Source organism: Diadema setosum, chromosome 8, assembly GCF_964275005.1.
Source record: "Diadema setosum chromosome 8, eeDiaSeto1, whole genome shotgun sequence".
Classification (NCBI taxonomy): Eukaryota; Metazoa; Echinodermata; class Echinoidea; order Diadematoida; family Diadematidae; genus Diadema; species Diadema setosum.
This window is the reverse complement of record NC_092692.1, coordinates 15,078,711-15,106,360: the sequence shown is the minus strand read 5'-3', so window position 1 is coordinate 15,106,360 and position 27,650 is coordinate 15,078,711. Positions and strand designations below refer to the sequence as shown.

Sequence of the window (27,650 nt, the reverse complement as noted above, 5' to 3'; positions counted from 1 at the left end):
TGCCACACATTTTACAGCCTACACTACAGCTAAATAAATGTTTCAAGATGCGTTAAATTCCTATTGATTTCACTTCTTCAATGTTCAGCACTGAATTGACCATATTCAATTTTGGCCTGAAACTCTGAATTTGATTTTTGATAAAGTGATACTTTTAAATATTAAACCATGGATGGTGGCAAACATCCGTTTCATAATCATATTAAGAAAGTATGATTTGAAAATCACTTTTGTAGATCTTAGGCGTTAGGGTGATGTTATGCAAGGTTACTTAGACCCAAGTAGTTTTGGTTGTTGACATCAGGCAGCGTAATTTAAGTTTATACGGCTTAAACACGCCTAGATTTGTATTCCTTTTGGTTTACTTAGTTAGGCTTGCCAGAAGTTATCGACAACCAAAAATGATATAGGATGTAGGGTTCTAGAAGTCAATAGGTCTAGATCTAGTCTGGACTCTTGCCTAGAATTCTAGACAAGATCTAACGTAGATATTACCCCGCTGGCCCGAGACTCCCGAGTAAAGGCAAAAGCCTAAAAAGGTTCAAGTTAACTGATAGGTTGCAATTTATAGCGCCATATCTAGCTCAAGGTTCTTATTCATTATTTGTATTTAATTATACCAGTTAACTTCTCAACAGTCTATGCTTACTAGCAAGACGTCTGCCTGCGCCTAGCCATAGTTCTACCCAGCGGTTTTTATTCTTTTACACAAATGTGAATATATGGGGCTTACACTCGAGTAACCAAGTCATCGCCAAAGAAATAGAGTCTACAAACACTCACGGATCGTACCGATATTTACCTTGAAATTCAAGTTTTGGCTACAGCCGTATGTCATCTACCCATTCGCTCATAGTCGGTAGAAGTTGTTTAATTTTTTTTTTTTTTTAATTAGCTAGCGAAAAAAAAAAAATGTAGACTCTAGTTGTCACAAATCCAGATGCGTCGATCGCTGCCAGCGCCAGAGATAGCTAGCTGGCCGGCTGGCGCCGGGTGGTAAAAGCACTGGCTGCCGCTGGCACACTTGCCACGCACGCAGGGCGCTTGCCGACCCGGCCTGGATGGCCCCCAGTTATGGCGTCGCCATAAGAGGGCGCACTTCCATGAACAGTCACTTGAATCGGTCTATTGACCGATTCTGTGACGCGCTATGTGTATTTTTGGCATGGGCAGCGCCATTACTGCGGTGTATCATCCGACCCCCCCTCCTCTCTCCCCCACCCCTCTCACGCGCGCAGAATGAAAAACTGATCGATGCATGGTTGTTTTAGCCAATGGGCATCTCGTACTGAGTGCGCGAATGCTTGCTTAGTGCGCGAACCTTTGTTACAAGTGCGCGATAAACATGTTGCCCGGGGGGTGGGGGAGAGCAGGGGGGGTCGGCTGAGACACCGCAATTTGAGCTCATGGCTGCGCCCAGTGCCATAAAATGTCTGCTGCCCTCAACGAACCCGAATCGGTCAATACTAACAGTCAAAAAAAGCTGACACCACCTGAGCGCACGCGTTTACTCATACGGCTATTGTATGCGGTACGGCACGGTACACTTACGGCTGGCTGTACGGCGCGGCACGGCTGCGCCGGCACGGTACGGAAGCAAAATAAAAGAAGCGACACGACATCATCTCCAACATGGCTGCGTCCTGGCATCTCATTACAGCTGTCCTCCTACAGATTATATTCCTGTTTGATGATGGTATGTGGAATGGAGAGATGATTATGTTGCTGAAAGCCTGTATTTTACCTTCTGAACATAGTTTTGTCGTGTGATACTGCGATGCAAAAATACATTTCTGTAAGAGTGTTGTTTAGCCTATACACGTTGCGTTGACGGTGTATTGTCGTGTTATGTAGTGGTCCCATACCTAAGAAAGTATGCTGGGTATGCTCTTGATCCGCACCAGTCTTCTTGGATCTTGCTTGGCTTCGAAGGACTGAGCTGTAGACCTCCCAGACATCTCCTGTGGAGTTTTAACTGGATGTTGCATAGAGGATCCTTCAGAGAAAGGATGAGAAGGAAGGGTCCGTAAAAAGAGCATGTTTAAACTGATTTAGGAGGGTCCTTTTGTTTTAGGAAATAATGTAGATGGAGCCAAATCGCTGCCAAGTTTGAAGTTGTTCCATGCTTTCTATACAAATTAAATTTACACTAGGCCCTACAGTGCGTGGGGAAAAAAAAAAAGAAGTCACAGTGCGGTGGCAGTGCCTGTGTACTGGCTTCTGTTTTGTTGTACTGTATGTGTGTGGCCTGTGGACGTGTGTATCTGGGCATTTCCGTGAGTTGTGCGACATGACCACCAAAATTTTACCCGCATATTTCAGGACAACTGATAATCTTACTTTGTTAGCCATAGTTTGAAGTGTGTGAAACCAACTTTACCTCTAAGAAAAGTTCCCTTTTGTTCATTTTTATACCTTTTGAAGCCAGAAAGCATTTCTTGACCTAAAAATCCCTAAAAATGCATTTTTGTTGCTCTTTGTGATTATTTTTTATATTTGAGGCTCAAATCAAACTTTGTTTGGTTTTACAAATCAAAAATATATTAATCTAGCAGAAAATAAAGTGGAGACCTCGATATAAGATATGTACTTCGGACACCAGCGTGCTCTTACATAGCTCGAGAAGCTACTGTAACGTGAGTTACCGAAACATGAACTTTTTAACCTAGCAATTTTACTATGCCCAACTGAGACATGGTATTTTGGATTATCAAATAACTATGCAGCACACATCAAAGAAATATGATGGGACTTATAGTCTTTGCTTCAAATTCTCATAACAGAGGTCTTAAAATTGTAACGTGAGTTACCACAATGTAACGTGAGTTACCGACATGATTTTTCTTTAATACCAAAAAATGATATGAAGGTTGTGATTGTAAGTAACCAATGAGTACATGATTACTGAACTCTTGTATTAAGATTCTATTTCCAGTAGATTTTTATTCTCTTGGTCTCTCTCTATCACCAAACCAACTAGTCTACATGTACAATGTATTAATTACACATGTTCATCACATGTTAACTTCTCAAAGAAACTGTTCCATATTTACTATCTAATATTACAGTGCATGTATACTGATCTGTTACGAAAGTTGTTAAAAGACATTTCTTCTATAAAGCTGGATGGACCTTGTTCCAACAAATTATCAAAATTTTGTGATAACTATTAATAGCCTCCTGATTGGGATAATCACTGCATGATTACTCTTGAAAAGTTCTTGTTTTTGTACATATGTAATTCAAGTGATTACTATTTGACATTTCATAGTTTATACCTACCTGTATAGACCAAAGCCATTGTTTATGAGGCTGAAACATTTACATGTACATTGTATGAACAGAATTTTAAGATTGGAGCTCGCTTCCTGCTATTTTTTCTGAGATTTTTGAGAACTGAACATTGTGAATTTGAGACGCTTATGTGTTTTATACTATTCTACTCTGAGGTTTTAGCTATATTGTTGCAAAATCCTACAATGAAACTTTTCCATGTTTACTATAATTTACTTTACATGCTGATCTATTACCAAAAACTTGTTGAATGTGAACCTCATTATCAGACATTTTCTTTAAGGGACAGTCATGTACCTTAAAGCAAACTATCAACATTTTGTAATATTAATTGTTAGCCTCCTGATCACAAAATATTTACTATTCATGTTTTTCATTGGGATTTACTGCTTCAGTCTGCTTGATTACTCTAGAAAATACTGGTATATACTTTTTACGTGTATGTACAATCTAAATAATGGCTACTTGACATTTCATAGACCAAAGCCATTGTTTTTTAAGGCTAAAAAATTTATGAACATGTTTTATTAAACTGATCAATACTGGTAGCAGATAACTAAAATTTATCTGCAGTTTTTGTAATTCAAGTCTAATTTCTGTACCAGTTTCGTATAAGAATTTGTAAACAAATCAAACATACAAACAATTGAGTATTGAGTAATTCAAACAATTACCAAATAATTGAAATATAAATTGCATTGTTTAAAAGTTCAAAGATTTATTGAAATATTTCATTTCTGAACCTTTAAACTCGAGATCCACAGACTACATGTACAGGTCTCTAGTCTCTTGACTCAGTGTATTAAATGGAATAGTTTATGGATGACTTGTTTTATCCAGATAGCCTGAAATCCATTTAAATCTATTAAAATAAGATAAAAAATCAAATCAAATTCTCAATTAAATCCTCAATTTCTGATGCATTTGTTAACTGGAAAAGAGTGTAATTTAATGAAATAGACTCTGTTTCATATCATTTTGTTGAATACAATTTTTGTCTCAGTACAAATGAAAGCTTGGAAAACGACTCAATTAAAAATGAAATTTATCTTCAAGTTGGTATTCTAAATGTAAAGTTTCCTGCCTTTTGGTAATCTCATGGATAAAATGGGATTAATTACAGTGCACTCCCGTTACAACGAACACGGTTATAACGAAATTTCGTTATAACGAAGTAAATCTTCTGGTCCCAAAATTATCACCATTAAAGTCTATGGTACAAAATTCGCTTATAACGAACACGGTTATAGCGAAATTTCCGTTATAACGAAGTCTTTTCCGAGCACCACAGACAAAGAAAAACAAAAGAAATGTGCTCCGTTATAACGAAATGCGAATTGCTTTCGAAAATACTGTACGTAGCAGAACAAGCATTTACAGCGTCTCTGCATGGATGAACGCTTCACACCACTGTGTGTTTGCTCCTTGTGTCACACACAGTTTCTGAGGGGAACTTGCGTTTATTATTGTCATACAGTTATCCCATCACATTTCCACATAGCTTTGCAGTGTATGATGAGTATTCAGCAAACATAATATACGTGGTTCCTTGTTTTCGTTATATATTGTATTTGTTCGGTTATAACGAAATTTCGTTATAACGAAAGAAAACTGCCGGTCCCGAGCATTTCGTTATAACGGGAGTGCACTGTACTATCAGATCAATGTTCAAATCAATTTAGATTCTTTATTCATGGAGTTTGTTTGTGAAAAAAGTTGTCTTGGTAAGTTTTCTTTGGATTATTAAGACAAAAAATCGTCTTGTGATCATGTGGACAAACTGTAACGTGAGTTACCGTAACGTGAGTTACCGCTTCACATGACGATACCTGGAGAATGTAAGACAATTTGTCTTTGACACAATAGACTTTAAAGTCTCTCTGTTTCTTGTTTGAGGAAACTTTAAGACATGCCAAATTTTTGCATGTCTAAATTATGTAACGTGAGTTACCGACATTTGTAATATTTTTTCTCATAGTTCTCATAAGAGTCTGTGGATGTAATGTTGCTGTGAGGTAGGATGGAGGTGCATGATACTCATTCACATATAGTAACTCATATCACTAATTAGGTTTTAAGGATATTGATCTCAACAACCTAATTTTGAGTTCAAAATGTAACGTGAGTTACCGTGGAAATGCCCATCTACTTTTTTGTATCTATAACTGAAAAAGAAAAAATGTATTCAATTTGACTATTAAAGTAAGTGTAGAAACTCACTAATTGTGCTGTATATGCTAACATCATTATTATTACCATCATTAGAGCATTATTTAAAGCAAGTTGCCCATTTTTCGACTGCCCAATTGTGGAAGCAATTTAGCGAGCATGATTCGCGGTGATGTGAGCCAAGTCCTGGCCTGGGCTGAGACCAGACCATTCGAAGAGGTGCCGAGGAAGATGTGCTCACGTACACTTGTAGACCATCGCAGTAGCACCTGAGCTGAGCTAGCTACATAGCACATGGCTCCAGATTAGATAGTTTCACCACAATTTACTCCTCACGCTCTTAATCACATACGAGTATTATCTTGTTGTTAGCATTAAAAAGGGCCAAAAAGTGTCTAGAACACCAATTTCTAGTCGTCCACTGAACATTTACTTGTGTACAAGGGAGCAAGGCCAGGATTGCATTCTGTAATAAGTTCAATTTACACGTATTATCCTTATAGAGGAGTCTATACCAAGGCCACTGTTTTCATGATTGTTTGTGCACACATCAGTAATAATGGCAGAATTGTGACTTGATGTTATCTCATACTGTATATCATATCAATTTGCAGATACAGATGTGGTTTGTTGTGACCATTATATCATTACTATTTTTTAAAACCTGTGAAACCTTTATAATCTTCCATTCTTTATACTTTCTATTCTAAGTCTGATGTGTATGGAATTTCTACCATTCTGTTTGTGCAAACTTATTCCATTTATTTAAAGCTAATCTCAAGCATGATGTTGAATACAACAGCAGATACATCTGTGGTAATCTCTCACTCAGTCGTCACTTCTTGGTACATTACTAGATAGGCCTATTTACCAGTCCTTTGCGCATGCCTCATGTCACTGCTTTCATTCTAAAATAGCATGCTTGTTGAGCTTAATTCTCTTTTACAGTATACAGTTCAGGACATGGAAATTTGTTTGCAAACTTTTATTGCTCAAGATCCTGTGTAGTAGACATGTTGTGCGTACATACAAGTTGTATGCCATTTTGATGCATAAAGTTTGACTCTTTTACTCTCTGCAGGTGCAGTTTTCAGTGAAGAGATTCGTATGAGACTTGTTGAGGAGCCAATTAATCTTGGGTGAGATGAGTAGATTTGCTCTTTTCTAATGTTTTACCTCCATAGTGTTTGTCAAATTCTCATGTTTGCACTTTTTGAATGTGTTGATGTACAAGTAGAATGTTAAAGGGATTGTATAGTTTTGGTTGAGACCTAATGTCAAGTTTATAACATATTTTGGTGAGATAATGAGAAACCTCTTATGAAATATGAAAGAGCAAAATTCCAAGAAGGATTCGTTTATTTGATGAAAGTTGGTCATGAAAAGGCTGAGATATCAAAAAAAAAAAGCAATCCTAATAAAATTGACAGGCTATGACTTTTATTAGGATCTCTTTGTTTTACCTTGTTTTTGGATATCTCAGTCATTTCAAACTGATTTTCATCAAATAAACTTTTGATTCCCCTTAGAATATTGTGTGCTCTTGTACATTTCTTTGAGTGTTTTCTAAATAACTTGCAAAATGTTACAAGCTGAATCCTCACCTCAGCCAGTACTGTACAGTCCCTTTAAGATCCTTTTTGCTTCTTTTCAGTGTAGGAAAAGAATATTACAATTGTAGAGAGAATTCATGTACAGTATTGTTTGATACAAACCATAGAATATATTCATTATTGAATGCCAATGTAAATACGAACAAAGAAGAAATGTATGAAGCATGCTGTTGGTACACATTAAGATTTGAATATGTACATAATGAATAAGAATGATATTTGTTGTTACAGTGAAAGTTCTCCTTTGATGTTTGCTATTGTTTGCTAATACATTTATTGCTAACTTATGTCAAACCATTTTTAACATTATAGCACTTCACATTCTAAGTATTTACATTACATAAACTGGATTAAACCATTTTACTTGATTTTATTGTACTCTGGCAGAAATCAGCAGTGGAATGCTCCATCACAGCCAAGAGTTCTTGTCCCAAAAGTCCAAGCGTCCAATTTTTCAGGTGAGATGAATACATTTCCAGCACATATTTGTTCACCGTCATTGGTGGTTTGCAAAAAGTGGAATATTACAGTATGTATTATTCTTTTGTGGAAATGAAATGATGCCATGGAGTTAGAAGGTTTATTTTTATCAATGATGTCAATGATAATAAACCCATGATATTGCAAAATGACAGTGCGGAAATATAAACAACCTGTGTATAGTAACATACAGTACACGAACTGTTGTTTCAGATATCCTTATGAGCTTAGTATGATAGACCTCAACAGTCAGTATTACATGACCTTTGTATATCTGCCAACTATAAGTAAAATATAGTAATTAGTAGTAATTTCAGCATTTGACTACTGTTTTAGCATCATGAAATTCTGCATATTTTATTGGTATTATTATTTTATTTGTTTTTGTTTTTGGTCATTCTCATAGGATGGAATAGGTAGTAAATTGTACACAAGTATGTTGGCAGCTACGCTCCTCAACCTCTAGTCTGCTTCACATTCCACGCATACATCACAGTTGGGGGGCACAGTCTTTCTCATACATTGGACCTCATCTATGGAACAGTCTCCCACTCAACATCCGTCAGGAAACTTCGTACTCTCATTTCAAGACTCTAGTTAAATTATATTTGTTTAATTGTAGTTTTTGTTAATGTTAATGTAATATTGTATGGACTGGGTTTGGAGGGTTGTACACAGTATGTGTTGAAGTACGCAGGCTCTCATGCGCCGAGAGTATCATTAATGATAGATACGGCGCATTATTAATGTACTTTATTATTTATTATTATGCCTTTGAAAGTTCTACTATACCAGGTATTTCTTTTATATATTCCACTGCAGGTCCACCTCATTTACGGCGCCTACTTGGAAGGTGTTTTTCAAAAGTAGAATCAAAGTGAGTACACATCACCCTTCTATTCTTTTCTATGCATACATCCAAACACCAATTATGATGAACAATGAGATTGGAAAGACCTTGTCCATTTTAGGAGATCCAGCTAATTACAGTGTGCTGTAGAAAGAACATTTGCATTTAAGTCTGTCATAGTTATCTGCAACCTTGGAAGTATTTTATATTGTGTTATTTGTGTTATTCTTTGAGCTACACTGCACTGTGTTCAACTGCACTTAATACAACTCTTCATGTGTTTTATCTTGGATGTAAGACAAATTCCCAGAAGTTTTTGGTCTTCAACAGAATTGGAAATTATATTTGTTGGACCTATGCCAGTCTTATGAGTAAGAAATTGATTTACAGTGCACTCCCATTATAACGAACACGGTTATAACGAAATTCCGGTTACAATGAAATAAAAATTCAGGCTGCAACATTACCGGCTCTTTTTTAATTTTTTATTTGTTTGGTTATAATGAAATTTCGATATAACCAAAGAAAACTGCCGGTCCCGAGGACTTCGTTATAACGGGAGTCCACTGTATATAATCTTTTTTTTCTGTATTAATCTATGACTATGTGATAAAAAAGAAAAAAAGGAAGAAAAAAGGTTTTGTAGCTGGTATTGACACTTATACACACTTGTTTCTTACTGATGTCACATTCGTGTAATTCTCTTTGCTTACACAACAGTTACAAGTATGAGCTTTGTCCATTTCAAAATGTCACACAACATGAGCAGAGCTTAAGATGGAACCCATACAGTGGAATTCTAGGGTAAGAAAGTGCCTTGACATTGTTGTTTATGTGTGTAAATACTCTTTAATCTCTTGTGTAATATCTTTGTACTGTACAGTTAACTCATAATGACACACATGAAGTTTTGCTTTTATCTATGTTGTGTTATCAGATGCTATAAAAGACTTTCACATTGGAAGAGCCAAGTCCCACGATTCTTTAATCATAAATTCCCCTATTACTCATTCTAGGATGTACAAAGTCGCCATTTAGTGCGTTCAGCTGCAGTGCAGTACCAAAGACATGTGGAGCTTTGTAGTCACATTGCATTATTTCAAGCAAGCTAAATGTTAAATGTCATCAATGACAAAGTTCTCACAAGTAGGCTTTTCCCTGTGACTGCTCACCCCCTCCTAAAAAAAAAGAAGAAAATATGATTAAATAAGTAAATATACCAATTCTTGTCAGTAAAGTAAAGTCTAAAAGATGTAAATTATATATTGCACAGGGTAAATTGTCAAGTGATGTGATTGGGATTTTTGGGAGAAATAATGCTGCAGTTATATTACGAGCATATTTTTTTTTTTTTTTTCTGTCTGATTAGGGATCATGCTGCCCTCACATTTGATTTTTTGCAATGTTTTCAAGACCATTTTGAAATTTAAGAGGATGGGGGAGGGTAGATTAAAACATTTTGAAGATTTAATTCAGATTAAAAAGTATGAAGAGTTAATAGTGACCAGTAAGAATGATAAATGCAAATTGCAAACGTGTCTAACTTCATGGTGTTCGTCTTCTCTTGTTGCACTCGCAGAATATATGAAGAATGGGGTGTGGCTAACAACACATTCCAATCAATGATCTTCAGAAATGGAGACGAGTGTGGGCAGAAAAATAGACAAGTAACTGTGAGTATGAATCTCTGTTCTTACACTGCCCATAGAAGGGTACAGCTTTTCAGTCTCTTCACCTTATGCTAATCAAATAATTTCTGTCATTCAGTTTCAAATCTAATGAGAAAGTAAATATTCAAATAGCTAGGATAATCAAATATTTGTCTGAATTAAAACTTTAAAGAGAAAGGGTTTTTTTCTGTATGTTCATATAGTATTTTCTGTAGTCATGCTTGCAAATTTTGATGACCAATTTCAAATGTCTTGAAAACTTCACTCTTTAGAAAAAAAAAAGACCTATATATATACTCATGCTTGGGTTTTTTTCAGGTAAATTTCAATGTTCAGTCTTCAGAATATCGTTTGCTTGTGGCATTAGCTTGTTACCATGTATTTGCTAGATGTAGATAAATCATTTCATCATGATATTCATATGAAACATGTAATATGCGTCAGTGAAGCTGTCTATCCAGCTTGATCATTTGCGAAAAACTAAAGAGTGGGGCATCTGTGCTCATCATAATTATTTTTGCAATCACGGAATGGGCATGATATCGTAACCTTCCAGTGAATGAAATTCTTTTGTGATTATAAGACTCTTTCAGTCTTGTACCGCCTTTAAAGTGTTCAAACGTAGATGTATCATTTATATCCTCTCTTTCTCCACCCTCCCCGTGCCCTTCATACTTCCTTGAACTTTGACCCCCACAGGTACAGCTAAAGTGTGGTACTAAGCATGAAATAGCCAGTGTTGGAGAGCCTCATACGTGTGAATATCTGATGGTCTTCAAATCGCCGCTTGTTTGCCATAATCACTCATTATTAGGTAACCATGGCAACCATTGCCCCATTACATGAAACTGAAAAAAGATCACCAAGATATATTGTGTATTTTAGCTCGTAGTATGGCAAATCCCGACATGGCAATTATGCATGATTATTTCGTCCACATCACTGTAAATCATGATGCTATATATCCCTGTGGTGACGACACTTTGTATCTCAAAAATAATGCATTTTCGGGAGAGCCAAAGAACTTTTTCATTTTTGCAACATTTTTGCAAAGTAACATTAATCTGATGTCAAATAGGGTATAGACATTGTTTTGGATTACATTAGTAATTGTAACGTTTTAAAGCTCAAATCAAAATTGAGTTTGGAGGTTTTTCAATATATATGCCAATTGATATAAGAAATCTTGTCACCCCAGGGACGATTTTGTTGTGACACTATCGCTTCTTCATATTTTTGAAAACGTATGATCAGTTCAAATCTCCTCATCAGCTGCAGGTGACTGCGGTTATAATATAGTTGTCATTTTTAGATTGAAGGAATAAATATTATGAAGAGCAGTTGTACCAACGTGGCACCATAGAGAAAGTTTACTATATATTAGAATAATAGGAAAAACGAGAATCGACAAAGATTTACTGATTTTCTTCAGTGATGAAAGTATATAATTAAATTTCTAGTTAGCTTCTTTAAGGTACCAATGTTTTTATGCCTCCGCCACGAAGTGGTGCCGGAGGCATTATGTTTTTGGGTTGTCCGTCCGTCCGTCCGTCCGTCCGTCCGTCCTTCCGTCCTTCCGTCCTTCCGTCCTTCCGTCCGTCCGTAATGAATTTTGTGGACAAGGTAACTATAAAAACCTGTTGAGGTATCCTAATGAAACTTGGCATGTATGTGTATTAGGGGGTGAAGTTGTGCCTATCAACTTTTGGGTGCACATGCTCAAGGTCAAAGGTCAAAAGGTCAAGGTCAAATACATAAAATTTCACTATTTCCACCATATCTATTGAACGCCTGAAGATATTTTCTTAAAACTTAGTGTATACATGTATTACCCAATTAAGATTCTCTGGTGAAAGTTTGGGTCATGAGGTCAAAGGTCAAAGGTCAAAAGGTCAGGGTCAAATACATAAAATTTCACTATTTCCACCATATCTATTGAATGCCTGAAGATATTTTCTTAAAACTTAGTGTATACATGTATTACCCAATTAAGATTCTCTGGTGAAAGTTTGGGCCGTGAGGTCAAAGGTCAAAGGTCAAAAGGTCAAGTAAAAATATTAAAACTTTTTTTTTTCTCCATACCTTGGAAAATTGTTCAAGGTATCTTCATGGAACATAGTATAGACATATACTGAATGGAAGTGATTATCTAGAGAATGTAGGGTTCATGGGGTCAAAGGTCAGGGGTCAAAGGTCAAGTGCAACACTTCAAAATTTTACTATTTCCCTCCTATCATGCAATGCCAGCAGGGTTATTTTTTTTACACTTGGTGTATGCATACATGTGTAACCTCATAGAAATGCTCTGGAAAGTTTTTTTTTTCTTCTTTTTTTGCCTCAAAGGTCAAAAGGTCAAAGATCAAGTGAAAGTGCTGAACTAACTTTTTCCTCCATATCTCGGAAGTGGCTCAAGTTATCTTGAAACTTAGTACATATTATGCATGTTCTACCTGAAAGTGATTATCTTATGAATTTTAGGGTCAAGGGCCAGATGAAAATGGTAACAATTTACTATTCAATTCAGAAATTGCACTTTTTCTCCACACCTGTACCTTGAAAATTACTCAATGCCTAAATGTATGAATGGGTCAAAGTTAAAGTCCTTAAATCCCTAGATACATGCTCTCCTATTCATCCAATTAAACCTAGGTCAAGGAAGGTGAACATTCAACACATTTGTGACAAACTTGTCATTTCAATATTTTGCCAATTTTGTGAAAATGTAATCACACATTGTCCACATGTACTATCTAGACCTATTGGGAAAATCATGCATTATGGCGGAGGCATACCAGTCGCCAAAGCGACATTTCTAGTTTCGTTTGTTTTGTTCTTTGTTTTTCTCTCTGCCCTCGTATCAACCTTCTCTTTTATGACTTGTTATATCCATCACAGTGTATCCAGTACTGAGTGAAGAATTACAGGAAGAATGGAATGTTCTAGAATCAAGGTTATACAGAGAAGAGATCACAAAGAAGGTAATGATTGCTATTGTTTTTGATCAACCTGTGTGCCACAGCAGGGTTGCAATTCCAATGCTTACCTTCCTGGTTTTCAGAATGATTTGATTTACTGGCCAGCCAGAAGGACTACAATTAAAAATGTCTGGGTGACTCTTCATTGAATTTGGCTGAGTTGATTGAACTGGAGTCATGATAGCAGGCCTGCAAACTCATGCAATCAGTGCAAGACTCACATAATTCACCCAGTTATAACTGTCTCTCTTTGATAAACAAATTCTCATGCTAAACCCCAAAAGTAGGAAGTAAAAAAAGTCTCAAGAATCTTGTAATATTCGATGTGCCCAAGCTCAAAGATTTTAGATTTTCCTGAAGGCGCACCCACTCCATATATGTCCTGAAATCATGACTAAAGTATGTACCAGATTGCACCATTTAAAATATGAAATAGATTGTCAAAGTTCCCTACTGCAGAGCTGCCAAATCTGCCTGATTTGGCAGCTCTCCCTGAAAATATCAAAATCTGTTCATGTCTGAATAAGAAAATATTAAAATCTCCCTGATTTGGAAATTATTTTCGCTCACTGAAATGCATGTTACACACAGATATCTCCCTGATTGCTGGGTGGAATCTCCCTGATTTGGATGTGGGAATGTTGGCAGACCTGCTACGGTAGTAGGGGAGACGCCCCCTTCCACACCACCATCCCCCCTTGGTCGCATCACTCTGCTCCCTTGCAGTGTCTCACTCAAGAATCTCACTCAAATCTGACATGCTTGATCAATTTAACCTCTTCCCTAACACCCCATACCTCTTTCGCTCATGAAGGGCTATGACAAGATGCTACACAAGATCCTGGAGTCAGCCGGCCTAGTGAGGGACCCGAAGGTCAAGCCGATTCCAATCAAGCAGGAGACTGACCGCAGTGTGGATGACTTCACCTCGCTGGACATGTGCAAAGAGGTGACCCACAATCATTTTGCAGTAGTGGGGAGAGGGAGTCAGTAGGCATCACACACAAAGATGTGTTGAAAGTCTAGGAAACTACACTCAGCCAGCCAAGCTTGAGAATCATGAAAATGACAAGATGGAATGAATGGAATGAATGATCCCAAAATAAAGTATTAAAAAAAAATCTTACCTGAGTGACCCAAGTTTGTTTGTTTGTTTGTTCTTTTTTCTTCTTAGTCAGTCTGTAAAATTGATGCAAAGACAATGCAAGCTCATATGGTTGTATTATTCTACAGCACTCTTTATTGTATTGTGCTTCAAAATGAACTCAATCTGTGGTGATTAGTAATCTGGTTCCTACCATGCAACTGTCTGGTACTGTAAAGGTTAAAGGTTATTGTTGTAGACTATCAGTGACCCTGAAATATCTCATGCACTGAAGGGTTTTAGAATCCATTCTTTGTATTGCTTCTATGCTAAGGCTCGTTTTGTTTTGTTTTTTTTCTTTATATGTTTTATTGATTTCAACTATTGGCATACAAACATAAATCATTTCTAATTATGGTATACAAAGAACACAAAAAGAAACTTCAAATTCATTTATTCATACATCTATTGCCACAATCTGAAAAAAATGAACATGACATACAGATTGCGTGGAAGATATGGATTTAAATGACATTTGATCAATATTACTGTGAATGATGAGAAATTATTGAAATTTTGGGGCCAATAAAAATCTGCAGTGCGGTGAAACATCTTGATAAATGTGGGGAAATCAAGGGGTGTTTAAAGGACAAGTTCACCTTCATAGACATGTGGGTTGAGAGTGAATGCAGCAATATTAGTAGAACACATCAGTGAGAGTTTGAGGAAAATCGGACAATCCATTCAAAAGTTATGAATTTTTGAAGTTTCTGCTCACGCAAGGCTGGATGAGAAGACTACTATAGCTTTTGATGTCACATGTGTACAACGATATAAAGAAAGAGTAAAGAAAATTCAACATATTTTCACTTTTCTCACATAACAAAAGAAGACTTGACTTCTCTCTTTCAGAAGTCAGGGGAAATAATATTACCCTTAACATATGTCAGTAACGAGTTTAAGAAATGTGCACTTTATTCAAAAAGTAAAGTTTTGTGAAATTCTCTTTTTATTTTCTTTATATCGTAGTACGCATATCACATCATACACTGTAGTAGTCTTCTCATCCTGCAGTGACTGCGCAGATACTTTAAAAATTCGTAACTTTCGAACGGATCGTTCGATTTTCCCCAAACTTTCACTGATGTGTTCTACTAATATTGTTGCATTCACTCAATCCACATGTATATGAAGGTGGACTTGTCCTTTAAGAAGGGGTAAGTTTCTTGTCCCCAATTACCAATGCCATATTGATTGATATCCATGAAGAAATCTTGAAAATGTGCAAACTTTATGGAAACTTATTTACTCTTGTCAAATTGCGAAAGAGTACCAACCTACTTACGGATTATTGAATTCACTAATCATTTGATTTTGTCATCATTTTCAGGAATACACTAAACTCAAATCAGAAGTGGAGAGGTTAAAATCTGAGCTGGAGTCTAGGCGCAATGAACCAGGTATGTCCTGATGGAAAAATACCCTAATTCTCTCACCATCTCTCTTGCTCTCCTCTCTCTATCTCTCACTCACACGATTTTAGAATGGTACCTTAGACAACTTCTTAGCCCGCTGAACTCTACTATATGGAATGGGCGTATATGCGCAGGACACGCTAAGAGTGGCTGAAAGGCTATTGTGAGCTCAGCTCGCACCACTGATAAATGGTACACATTTATGAAGCCATCGCAGCCTTTTTGAGACTGAAATTCCCAACACAGTGATTCCCCTTTCAAAAGTTCACTGCGTCTGCTTATATACTCTGGTCTACACCATAACAGAAGTGAGCGGGGCCAGCGCACTGGCTTCTTGGTATGGGAGTCTCAAAATGCTGGACGGCATCTTTCAGTGCACTGCACACGTACGCCCGCTCCACTAGTAGAGTTCAGTGCTTTAGCCCCACCCTTATAGCTGCCAACTAGTTGTCTTTGTGATAGTTTTTTGTGTGTTTCTCAATAGAAATATGAACATTGTGATGTGTGTGTGTGCTTTTTAATGACTTTTTTAATCATTAGAAATAAGCCATTGATTTTTGCCTCTCATTAGAAAGAAAGAAGTTAATATGAAGTGCATTTGTAAGGATTTCTTTTTTCCAACTATTATTCATGTGCATTGTGTGTAATATTTCCATTTTGAAATCAAAATGATGTCATTTTTCCCACCAGTTATTCTTTTTTTCTTCTTTTCTTTTTTTTTCTGTGCATATGTACACAATTTGAGTGGTAGAGGTTGCCAGCCCTTTCACCAGTATGCATTTTAAGCAGGATTTGTGTCCAGTGTGACATTATTCGTGTGAATAGTTTATTCATACATGATTATATCTAATATGAATAGAAAAGCTATTTCAAATTGCATTCATAATTTGGAAAGATACTGACAACCACTGCATTCGGGAGCTTGAAAGATGGTACATTTGAGGTGTACTTTGTTTTGGTAAAACAACAATTAGTAGCACACTTTGCGGTGTGTTCTCATCACTTTTCCAAGATTTATGGTTTAAACATATTTTTGGATATTGCTTTCTCAAGATATTTTGATTGCCTGTGTATTTACTGACAGTGACCTTTAAATATCGCAAAGTCTCGGCAAAGTTTGCTCATTTGTCCACACTGGCAGCTAAACTTCGTGATCTTTTCAGTTCTCAAAGTTTTGGTCACGGGTGTGTGTGCGCATAGAAAATAACTGTTTGGTAGACACATAGTGCAAATACTTTAATGATATGTTTGCACTATACCAGTATAAATGGAGAATTAAGTGCGTCTATAAACCTTGTTTTAATGGTGTTCATTTAACGACACGTCCTTCAAATTCAGCACTAATCACAAACCTTATGTAGACTCTTAACTGTTGTCTTTGTACCTTCATTTAGTATGTAGCATGGGATTATGCATCTGTGAATGTTCATCAAATGTTTAAAAAAAAAAAAAAAAAAGAAGTAGCAAAATTATTCAGTTCAAAATTGAAAGCAAATCGATATTCCTTTACTGGTACAGATTTTTCTACTAATCATAAACATATCTCTGAATTACTAGTTACCATATATATGATAACACTGTGATGGCCAGCAATTCTTCTTGCCCTTGAATGTGTGATTACTGCATGCTTGACTCTAATGTCCCATTTTCCATTGTCCAGTTGTGCTTCTTATGATTCTAAGCTTTGATCTAAACTCTCTGACATACTAGCTCTGTTTATTTCCTTGGAAATTGAGCATATGAATCTGCAAAAGGGCACAAAACAAAAACTTTTGATAGAAGCCTTGATTGTTTAAAGATGATAAAAAGTTTTGGTACCTCAAAAGTTTCCCTGAATTTCCTTGTCTTAGTTTGTGTTTCAGGATAAAGTACCTGTCATATAACTAACACTGTGAGACTTATTCGCCCCAAAGTGCTCTCATGTCTTAGTAATCATGCAATTAACTGCGACCAGCAGCCCCATACGCATAGCAACCAGCAGCCCCATACGCATAGTGTAATGGGGCTTCGCATTGTAGCATTCAGGATCATGACAGATTTAGTATCGCGGGTAAATATCAACTTATAATCCAAAAATTTCTTCAATTTGAAGACTTACCAATTAAGTTGAAGTATTGAAAACAGGCTTCGGGCAACGTTTGGTTCTGCCAATAGTCCCTTTCTGTTCGAATTGATGACTGAATGTGACTCGGTCGAGAGCTACATACACTGAATACTACAGCCAGTGCATGCAAACACATCACAAGCGCACAAATTTCAAATCCATGAACGGATAAGATGTTTGTGTGCGCATGCGCTGGCCGTGGTATTCAGTGTATGTAGCTCTCCCAAGGTCCTCTCGACCGAGTCACATTCAGTCATCAATTCGAACAGAAAGGGACTATTGGCAGAACCAAACGTTGTCCGAAGCCTGTTTTCAATACTTCAACTTAATTAGTAAGTCTCCAAATTGAAGAAATTTTTAGATTTTAAGTTGACATTTACCCGCGATACTAAATCTGTCATGATCCTGAATGCTACAATGCGAAGCCCCATTACGCTATGCGTATGGGGCTGCACGCTGCTGGTCGCAGTCAGTGGTTTCGTACAATACTACCTCGCCGCCGTACGGGGGCGGCTGTGGTACGAAACCATTATTGCATGATTACTAAGACATGAGAGCACTTTGGGGCGAGTAAGTCTCACAGACAACGTACTTTAACCTGAAACACAAACTAAGACAAGGAAATTCAGGGAAACTTTTGAGGTACCAAAACTTTTTATTATCTTTAAATCTGATTACCCTTTTTCAAATAAATTTGGGCTATGTGAATCATTAAAGAAGACAGTGTAAGGGCTAGGTAGAACAGATTCTTTGTATATTGTGTCATCAGTACACTAGCATAATATGTCTGTTATGTAAGGTTCGTATCCGATATTCATGTTCGCATATCATTTAAGTTTCTGTAAAATTGAAGCCTAGACATGTACATTGTTTATTTGTCGATATCACATGCTGCATTGTTTTTTTTCATAGTGATATTGTCCTCTTTACAAAATTGCGAGAATCTCCATTTAAGAGTCTCTAGTTGTGGGTTGTACACCGCAAGCAATATTCCAAACACAGCAGATGGGACGCATCTGAAATTCATTTCTATGCAATCGAGGAATGTAAATTTGGGGTGTTTTGTTGTCAGTTTTAAGTTACAGCTAAATCTACATGTAAAGCCCTGTATTTTGTTTGCATGGTGATATATGTGATGGAGAGAGGTTTTTAGTAACACCATGTGCAACAACAACAGCAAGTTACTCCCCCCCCCCCCCCTTGAGAACACTTTTCAATCCCTAAGAGATATTTGTACGCAGTTTATCTGAAAATAGCATATTTCACAAGGATGAAGATAATGTTACACTGTGACACATAAGACTATGCTGTTATGCTGAATGTCAGTAATACATGAAACCGTAAGATCTTTTGGCATCTTTTCATTGTGTTGGAAAATGAAATATACACTGCCATATCTCTTAGTTGTAGACGGGTAAGACTGTAGACAAGTTATCATCTGAATAAAGTATATCTTTCCTTGGCTCGATTTTACAAATGTCTTCAGACTTTTAGTGCCTGGTTTTACAAGTAAATATATGGAACTCTATGAATACCATTGTGTCAACAAGATTGTTCTGCAATGTTGTAATTTCATTTTTATATTTGTATTGTGTGAGATTGTGAATGGGAAGTACTCTTAGCTGTTTTCAGCTTTAGCTGGGCAGTCCTATAAGTTGTTTTACAACTTAAACTATATCACAAGTTTGACTGGTTTGCAATCACATCTAGACATTCACAAGTGGGATAGTGAATACTTGGCTTTGCTTCATTAGCTATGCATTTCACTGCTGAACTGTCATACCGTCAAAAGACTGGTTGTATACGTTGTGTCGACACTCTGTCTAGTTGAACGGATATCTCTCACAATCACTTCGACTCTCTCTCTCTCTCCCTCTCTCTCTCTTTCTGTGTTCATGTTTATGTCCTCTGATCTCACTCTCTCTCTGTCTCTTAGATTTTTAGTCATAAAATTCACTGTTGAGAAGTCTTTTTCTGTGCCGTCACACAAGGTATACCATTTCTCTCACGTATGTAGATCTCTGAAAAGTTGCTGTGCGTGTCATCCCCCCTGCAAAATAAGATGTGTAAGGCGCTGTAAATGACTGCAACTGTTGCATCGTGGGTAGCATGGCTGTTTCTTAGCTTCAAGACTGAATGATTTCTTTCCCTGAAGCAACTTATCATAAGTTTCTGCTGTATACGTTCAAAAATTCGAGCTCGATTAATCAAGACGTTATAAATCAAGACTTTGACGATGTGATGTTGTTTGATGATCAATCTTGAGACAAAGTCTTATTTCAGGATTTTCTTCAGAATTGCCCTTTTGTTACCAGGGAAGAAAATGGTTCAGTTTTAAAGCAAGGTCTACCTCCTGCCCATGATCCTATCACGTCTCAGCAAACCAAAACTTTTGCACACTCACTGACATTTGCCATCTCTACTCCCTCAGACATAATTTGGCATAGAATTCAGTTAAGAGCAGTCGTGCATGAAAAATGCATGTGGTTGAGTTTTCATAATTTTGGAACCATTTTCTTTTGAAAGCGATGTAAGTATGTCACCTCTGTAAACTCATTTCCCATCTACTCCTCTTTCTCCTCCTCCTCCCTCAAGGAAACGAAAGCAAAAGAAAGAAAATATCATATGGAAATTACATTTCTAGTGTCCTTTTACACATGAGTGTAGTGAATGCCAAAATACATTGCATAACAGACACTAAGAACGAGTGAATTCAAACAGTTACAATTCATTCCTTGCAGGAAAAAAAAAATGCCAGTGAAAAATAGTCCTTTCTCTTGGATAAGAGATGGCATAGATCCTTGAAATTATTTACTTCTGTAGAAAGGAGACATGGAACTAGAAGTGATTTTCTGCTGGGCATGTTGTCATGTGGGACACAGCTAATGTTAAATCAAAAGAGCATCATTAATTCTCCAGTATCATTTGTTTAACTACATAACAAACTGACTCTTATAACGGCAGCAGTGTGCTATGTACACTGCTCAAAATTCCTTATCCTCCATCTGCACGGGTAATATTTCTGTTCTGTCAATGCATGCTGATCTATAAAATTTCCCTAAAGTTGCATTTCCTACCAGTGATTTCCTTTGTCGTGAATAAATTTGATGATGCCTCTTTTCTTTCTGTTCTTTTAATGTAATGTGAATGCTACTACAATAATACTGTTGTGTATACAAATTAAAAGACTAGATTTAAATGCTCCTATTCAGTTGCATTCAGTAGTGCCTATACATGTACTGTATGTGAAGAATTATAGAACCTTGTGCCTTTATGTCTGTTTTCGTTCATATGTTACTGTATTCGAGGTCTTTTATAACGATCACCATTGTACCCACTTGAGATATTTGAAGACGTAGCAACCATTGCGATGGTTGCGATGTAACCAGCATGATGTAGCATTGCAGGTGAAAACTAAAAGCAAACTTTAATACTGATCAAGGGTATGCAAGATGTGCAAAGGTCAAAGAATGTGCTCAAAATGTTCGGATCAAATATGGGGAAAAGTGGTCTTCATTTGACAACAAACTACACTTTTCTCCACATAGCATAGGATAGGAGATTATCAGTGAGCAATGTATTTAGGATTATGATGTGACATTTGCATTTGAATATCTGTTTGCATTTTTAATAGGAAGATATATGTCTGTATTTTAAACTCCTCAAAGAAATCCAAATAAATTCTTATAATATTTGGATTTTTCAATACAGAGCACAGTTATAGACCTTATAGTACCTGGTACTAAAAATGATTATCTACTTTACTGTCAATCCACTTGTGAATCTCAGTCGATTTGAAATCAATGATGAAGAAATTTGACAAAGCATGGTTAAATTGGGGGGGGGGGGTTAATAGGCATTGTGCAGCTATTGCATGTCCTGGTTTCTTAGTTGCTGCTATACTGATGACAATTTGCTGTGTACATATGAAATATCGCATAAATTGGCAGGGATTACTAAAGCAAACAGAAAAAACAGTAAAAATTCTGTTTTACCTGCCTGAGTTGTCAAAGTTTAGGAGCAAATCTATGATCAGACAGCATTTGAATTCATCAGCAAGACAGGGTTTGAGACATCTGCCATGTTTTAAAGCTGATCCCTCACAAGAGATGAAGATTGGGATAGTTTCTGGTGTCTGTACAGTACAGTGTACCACATTTTAACCACTTGCATGCCACAGAGACTACTTGCATGCCTCGCATAAGTATCAAAACCTGCTTTTGTCTCAGTCATGTTTGTTATACGTATTTTACTTGTTTTTGTCATTGTCTTCCTGTTATGCTAATAGAAAGGATATTCCACACTTCTTAACTACCCTTATTTCACAAAGTGCCCCTGCATCAAACTCACCTACATGTACATGTACTAAGGCATGGTTGCATGAGGAGGAAAATGCATGTACACATATGTGTTTTTATAATGCAATATACATGTACATTGTATGTAGACTTTTACACATGAATGGGCAGCATGAGCATATTAATCACTATTCACATGGCATGTTGGATCATCTTATTCTGTCAAGAGAAACATCTGTATATATCTCTCTGTTTTAATTACTCATGTATATATGTTTACTTTTTTGTTTTGGTATGATAATGTAATTCTGTATTATTTTCTGTGCTGTGGATTCTTTGGAATGCCTACATTGTACTTTGTAGTGCATTACCAGGTTATGACTCTCTTATCTATAATTATGTTGCAGTGAAATAGACAGTGATTGTTCATTTCAAGAATAGATGAAATACTCTGTTAGAATGAATCTTGAATAATGAGTCTGACATTAGCACTTTGTAATTTAAAGGAATCCATGCGGATTGATAATGAAATATCAAGGCATGTCATTTATCACTCAGTATCACTCTCTGTTTTAATGATAATGTAAACTAATTTTCTTTTTTTTTATCAGACTTACTACAATTATCATTCCAAACATAGTATTCCCTGTAAATGATGATGTGAATCATTTGTATGTATGATAGTCTGCATGCCAAACTCCTCCAGTAAATGCATCTTATATCCTTGCTTTATTCTCATTCCTACAGTCAACGGCATGTCTATGAACTTCCACCACGATTACGAAGCTTATGACGACATGTAGCACCAACTGATGGTCATGTGACGCAACTTCGGCAACTGCAACTTCTACCTGTCTCTAGCACAACTGAAGCCGAGAAAATAAAAATTGTTACATGTTGCATTCTTTCACCTTAAAAAAAAAAAGACGAAGCTCTTTGTGTTTAAATGTTTTTAACCCATTGAGGACGAGTCCCGAGTATACCTGGGCAAATGTCTATGGGAAATGCGTTTTGTAGCAAAAGCAGTCCGTCCTCAACGGGTTAAGCAAATCTGTGTTGAGACAGCATCAGCAAGACACAGTGTAGGACATCTGCCATGTTTTGAAGCTGATACACCAGAAATGGAGACTGGAATAGCTTTGGTGTCTGTACCATGTTTGAACCATTTGGATCCCAGCATGTTAATCCTTCCCATACGGTGCATTTGAGACGATGGGTTCTCCTGTGCCAAGCGGTAAATGGGACCTGCCCGGGAGCTTGGTTTAATGATAGCAAGGACTTATGAAGCGTTAATGGCAATCCTAGATTTTGGGTGCACCTGTGAGAGGGTGTGTGATGCTACGATTGTGGAGTCATTATGCACTGTAAACGCCATATATTTAGTGAGTCTAATTATTTCGTGAATCAGGACTTCCCGACGATTTCGCAGTTAGTTAAATTAGCGATCATGGAGTTCAGTACTGAATGGAGAAATGTATGCGTGCATGTCAGGATCAGAGTCAAGGAATATTTTTGTGTGTCTGTAAATTCGCAAAGAGCACCCGACTTGTGAAATTCGTGAAAATAAAAACCTCGCGAGATATTTGGCGTATACAGTAGATGTTTGCTTCAAAGCTGGGCCAATGCAAACTCCATGACGAGGCCAGTGGCAGGATTGGTTGACTTCATGTGGTAAATCTAGCGATTTGCTTGGCTGTGTGCACAAACATTGTGAAACGTGTGATATATTGGGATTATGTGTCATCTATTGCAAGGTATGGTAGCGGTGTTGTTGTGCGTAGAGTCATACTCAAAGCTTATTTATTCATTACTAGATGGTTAGATTTGTGAACCATCGTTTTAAGCTAGTCAGACAGATTTTTTAGTTGGAGTATCATCAATTCTCTGTAGCCACTGAAAAACAGGATACTACTTTGATTTGTTGAGATATTTATCGGGTAAATTTTTTAGCTGGAATATCATCAATTCTCTGTAGCCATTGAAAAACAGGATACTACTTTGATATGTTGAGATATTTTCTTCATGATAGGATGTGCGATAATTTTGCAAGTGCTTGAACATTTTGAAATGATTTCTGAAATCAGCAGAAACAAAAGACTGTGTGCCATTCATTATTTTGTTATATTTCTCATTATTTATTTTGAACATCAGCCGCAATTCAGCAAAATATTTTCGGTGAATTGTATCACTGAGACTTTTTTAAGCGTATTCAGGGAGTATTGTGGGATATGATTCATTTGAATTTCATTACCCTGCTAGAATATTGGAGAAGTTAAGTGTTTTATAGTGTATATTTGTGTTCTTCGCAGCATGATATGAAATGTGTTGCCTCTCGTCAGCATTCTGCTTGCAGTAGTATAGCTACTAGATTCTGTGTCCCCTCCCCCACCCCCTCATATTTTAAAACTTTTTAATTTTGATTGTTGAAGCCCAACAACTAAAATCGTGTTGTTGAGGAACTAACTGGAATCCCTACAATTATTTATATGCGTTTCTAGTTCTTTGAAGACTTAGAACTGAAATCCTGTGGCCGACAAATTAACTGGGATCAAAGCAGACACAGTTTCAAATGTACACTCTTATGGTTTTGGTCAAACTTGCTCAGATGAAATCCACTACGACTTTTTGAAGGAAGTGTTATTGTCCCATGTACATGAGCAACCTTTACCCTGTGAAATGCCATGCTCACAACTGGTGTTTGAACTTTCATAATGTTTCTGTAAATGTGTTGTCAATGAGTTCAAGGCAATGAAATAACATTCTGCAACTGGAAGAGGTGTTTAGAAAGAAAATTATAGAGAAACAGAATTAATCATTCAAATACATCAACTTCACTGTGCGGTCCAGACAACAATAAGCAAGATGTTAGTACAAAGTGGTTTAGTTTTGGTGGTTGTGTTTATACTGTTGTTTTTAGGGAATCAAATTTCCATGTTTTTAGATATTCATGATCATAATTATTTAGGCAGAGCTTAATTGTGTTCTGGTAGGTATCTTAGAGAGTGGAAGTTTGCAGAGCAAAGTGCTATTGTGGGCTAGGAGTGTTCTTCTTCGGCCTGACTTTCTTCATGGGTGATATTTGGATGAGAAGACAATTCAGCTACGTGCATTTTAAGCTGTACATTGAAAGCATTTTCTTACTTTTGCAATATGAGACTAAGAATTTAAATGAAATGAAATTGCCAAAACAATGTCGTAAAAGTCAGAATACAAAGTAAATACAGCTCTTGATAAGGTCTTCAATTTGTGGCATTTTCTGTATCAAATTGATTATTACGAGTCATAATGCTGTAACCCTCATGAGATACAGTAGAAGCATTCGTTACAACCTATATGTAATACATTGTATGTTTTGTTGCATGGAGTGCTCGGTATGTCTTTCTGTCTGTGTGTCGCTGCCCAGAGTGCATGTACTCTTGATGTGTGAAGAGAGATTAATTGCTGCACACCACCTGCGCATTTACTTGTACACTATAGCATGCCGTATGGAGATCGATGCACAAATAGCTGTAATTATGATGGTAATGGGCTAGGTGAAGTCATATTTGTGTAGCGTCTCTCCACCGCCTCGGGTGCTCAAAGCACCTTGCAGTTATTATATCATCACCCTGCCAGGTTTCAGGAATGGCAACCACACCTGCAGCACTCCCCCTGTGCTCCACTCCATAGAGAATATCCCGTGGCATACTGCTGATTAATGACACCCTTCACTTGCTATCGCATCCAAACCTAGTAACATCCAGCTGTCTACCATATTCCCATTTTAATATACAGGGCCCTGTTCTACTCAAGATTTGATATCAAGAATATCAAGACATAAGTTAGAAAATTAAATGTAAATTTCTGAATACTCGACCTAGATTGGCTGATAAATCTGTAACTTGAGTGACTCATGTTTGGTTTTTTTGACTTGCGTTTGATTGCATCTTTTTATGCATAAGGCAGGGCTCGACACTAACGGTGGCACGGTGTGAAAAAAAAAAAAAAAATGAAAGTCGGGCCACCAAATTCCAAAAAAGGGCACATTTTTTTTGAAAAGTATGTCAATGAATTCGTAACTTTTTGCGCCGGAAATTAGCAGTTAAATTTGTTTAAAGGATGGATGAAAAGGACTGAATGAGTGCCTGAGAGTGAGTGTTGCAAGTTTGTTGAAGTTTATGTATGAGTAGATATGTCCAACTGCTAATTCTTACTATCATAAAACTTAAATATTTGACTCATTTAAAAAAAAAAAGGACTTTTAATGTTTTTTATTGGGTTTTTTTTTTTCGGAACACCAAGTTTTTTCTCTCAGGCCCCCAAACAAAAAACATGAGGGCCCTGGTATGAATTATAGGACATGTAGTCGCAAACTTGAAAGTAAGTGTGCACAACTTTGTAATACATTGTAGTTAAAACAGATGTTTCTGCTTCGGAATGTTCTTCACATAAGAGAGCATGAAACGGGTATTGTATTTCTTTCGTCACTTCAATGATTTCTTTTTTAAATTTGCAATGTGCATTTATAGAATGGTTCATCGCATCAATCAGTTGTCTTCTCACAGTTGATCACATACATGTATCTTAAATCAAATCAAGTTTTATCTCGTTGGTGTCTTTAATTTTGAGAACATTGTCCCAACTGGCATTGCGCATGTAACTTAATCAGAAATGAGCCATTAAAATTTCTTGATATGACCAGTTCTTCAGCTCATATTATGTGTATGTAAATTGTACCTGCATTCTTCTTTCTTCACACCCTGTTTCTAGGACGTATGTATACTAAATTGCTGTTTCAACTTATATTAATTTCTTTCACACTGTTTGTATGTATGTGTGTGTGTGTGTGTGTGTGTGTGTGTGCAAAGGTTTGTGATTCTATGCTTGTGAAGTATTTCCGTGGCAAGAATACTTTAGCTGCCTGTCTTGAAACCAAAATAGGTAGGACTGGTCAATTCGACTGCTTCTGAAAACCTTTCGTGTTTCAATTTTGTGGAAAAAAAAACAACCCTTATTATTACCTGTGGATTCAGTGAATGTAGCAGTACATTAGTAAAGGCTGAGGAATATGTCAAGACTGCACTATATTATTTGATAAAATGTTATGAATTTGTAAAGTTTTTGTGTAATCCTAGTGCCGTCACCACTGCATATTAATGAAGGCAAAGGAAAGACAATTCAAGATGTCACAGGGTAAGGCAAGTATATGATGAAAATTGACAAAGAAAATTTCACAAATGACATCTTTTTTTTAAGTACACATTCCTTCGACCTTCTATTGACATTGTGTTAGAGGTATAGTATTCTTCCCGCATCTTTCTGAAGAGACAAGTCAAGTGCTGTTTCCATCGGCAGCCGAGCCTCATTTGCATAAAGTAAACAACATGTACTCGCGTAGTTGAGAAAAAGTAAACAACTTCTCAAGCTAATAACAATTTCAGGAAACCTATTTTCGGATTAAAATTGAGTTAGTTTGAATTTGAAAACATGTCCGAATATGCACATATAACATATTGAAGGATTTGACAATGATAAAATGTGAAATTTTAGCGAAAACCTGGCGAGCAAAATTACCAAAAATATGCCTCGAAAATCATCCTAAAATTCACGAAGTGTGATTGCGGAACAAAAGCGCCATTCAAACAAAGTACACCGAAAT

General features: G+C 36.7%; 1 protein-coding gene across 1 annotated transcript; it reads left to right on the top strand.

Annotated features, from left to right (window-relative positions):
- The first annotated feature begins 1,612 nt into the window (after positions 1-1,612).
- LOC140231789 (N-acetylglucosamine-1-phosphotransferase subunit gamma-like) lies at positions 1,613-26,694 on the top strand. Its single transcript, XM_072311945.1, has 11 exons — positions 1,613-1,696; positions 6,545-6,602; positions 7,464-7,534; positions 8,379-8,433; positions 9,127-9,210; positions 9,986-10,079; positions 10,776-10,890; positions 12,972-13,054; positions 13,866-14,000; positions 15,526-15,595; positions 22,760-26,694. Exons 1-11 carry the CDS (start codon positions 1,633-1,635, stop codon positions 22,813-22,815), a joined length of 885 nt encoding a protein of 294 aa, XP_072168046.1. The 5' UTR covers positions 1,613-1,632; the 3' UTR covers positions 22,816-26,694.
- Positions 26,695-27,650: the final 956 nt, after the last annotated feature.

What these genes read in the sequence shown, in the direction of transcription:
- LOC140231789 (XM_072311945.1), top strand. Translation starts at nt 1,633, where the DNA reads ATGGCTGCGTCCTGGCATCTCATTACAGCTGTCCTCCTACAGATTATA. An exon ending in GAGGAGCCAATTAATCTTGG is followed by an intron (nt 6,603 to 7,463) that starts GTGAGATGAGTA and finishes GTACTCTGGCAG; the next exon opens with AAATCAGCAGTGGAATGCTC. An exon ending in AGAAAAATAGACAAGTAACT is followed by an intron (nt 10,080 to 10,775) that starts GTGAGTATGAAT and finishes TGACCCCCACAG; the next exon opens with GTACAGCTAAAGTGTGGTAC.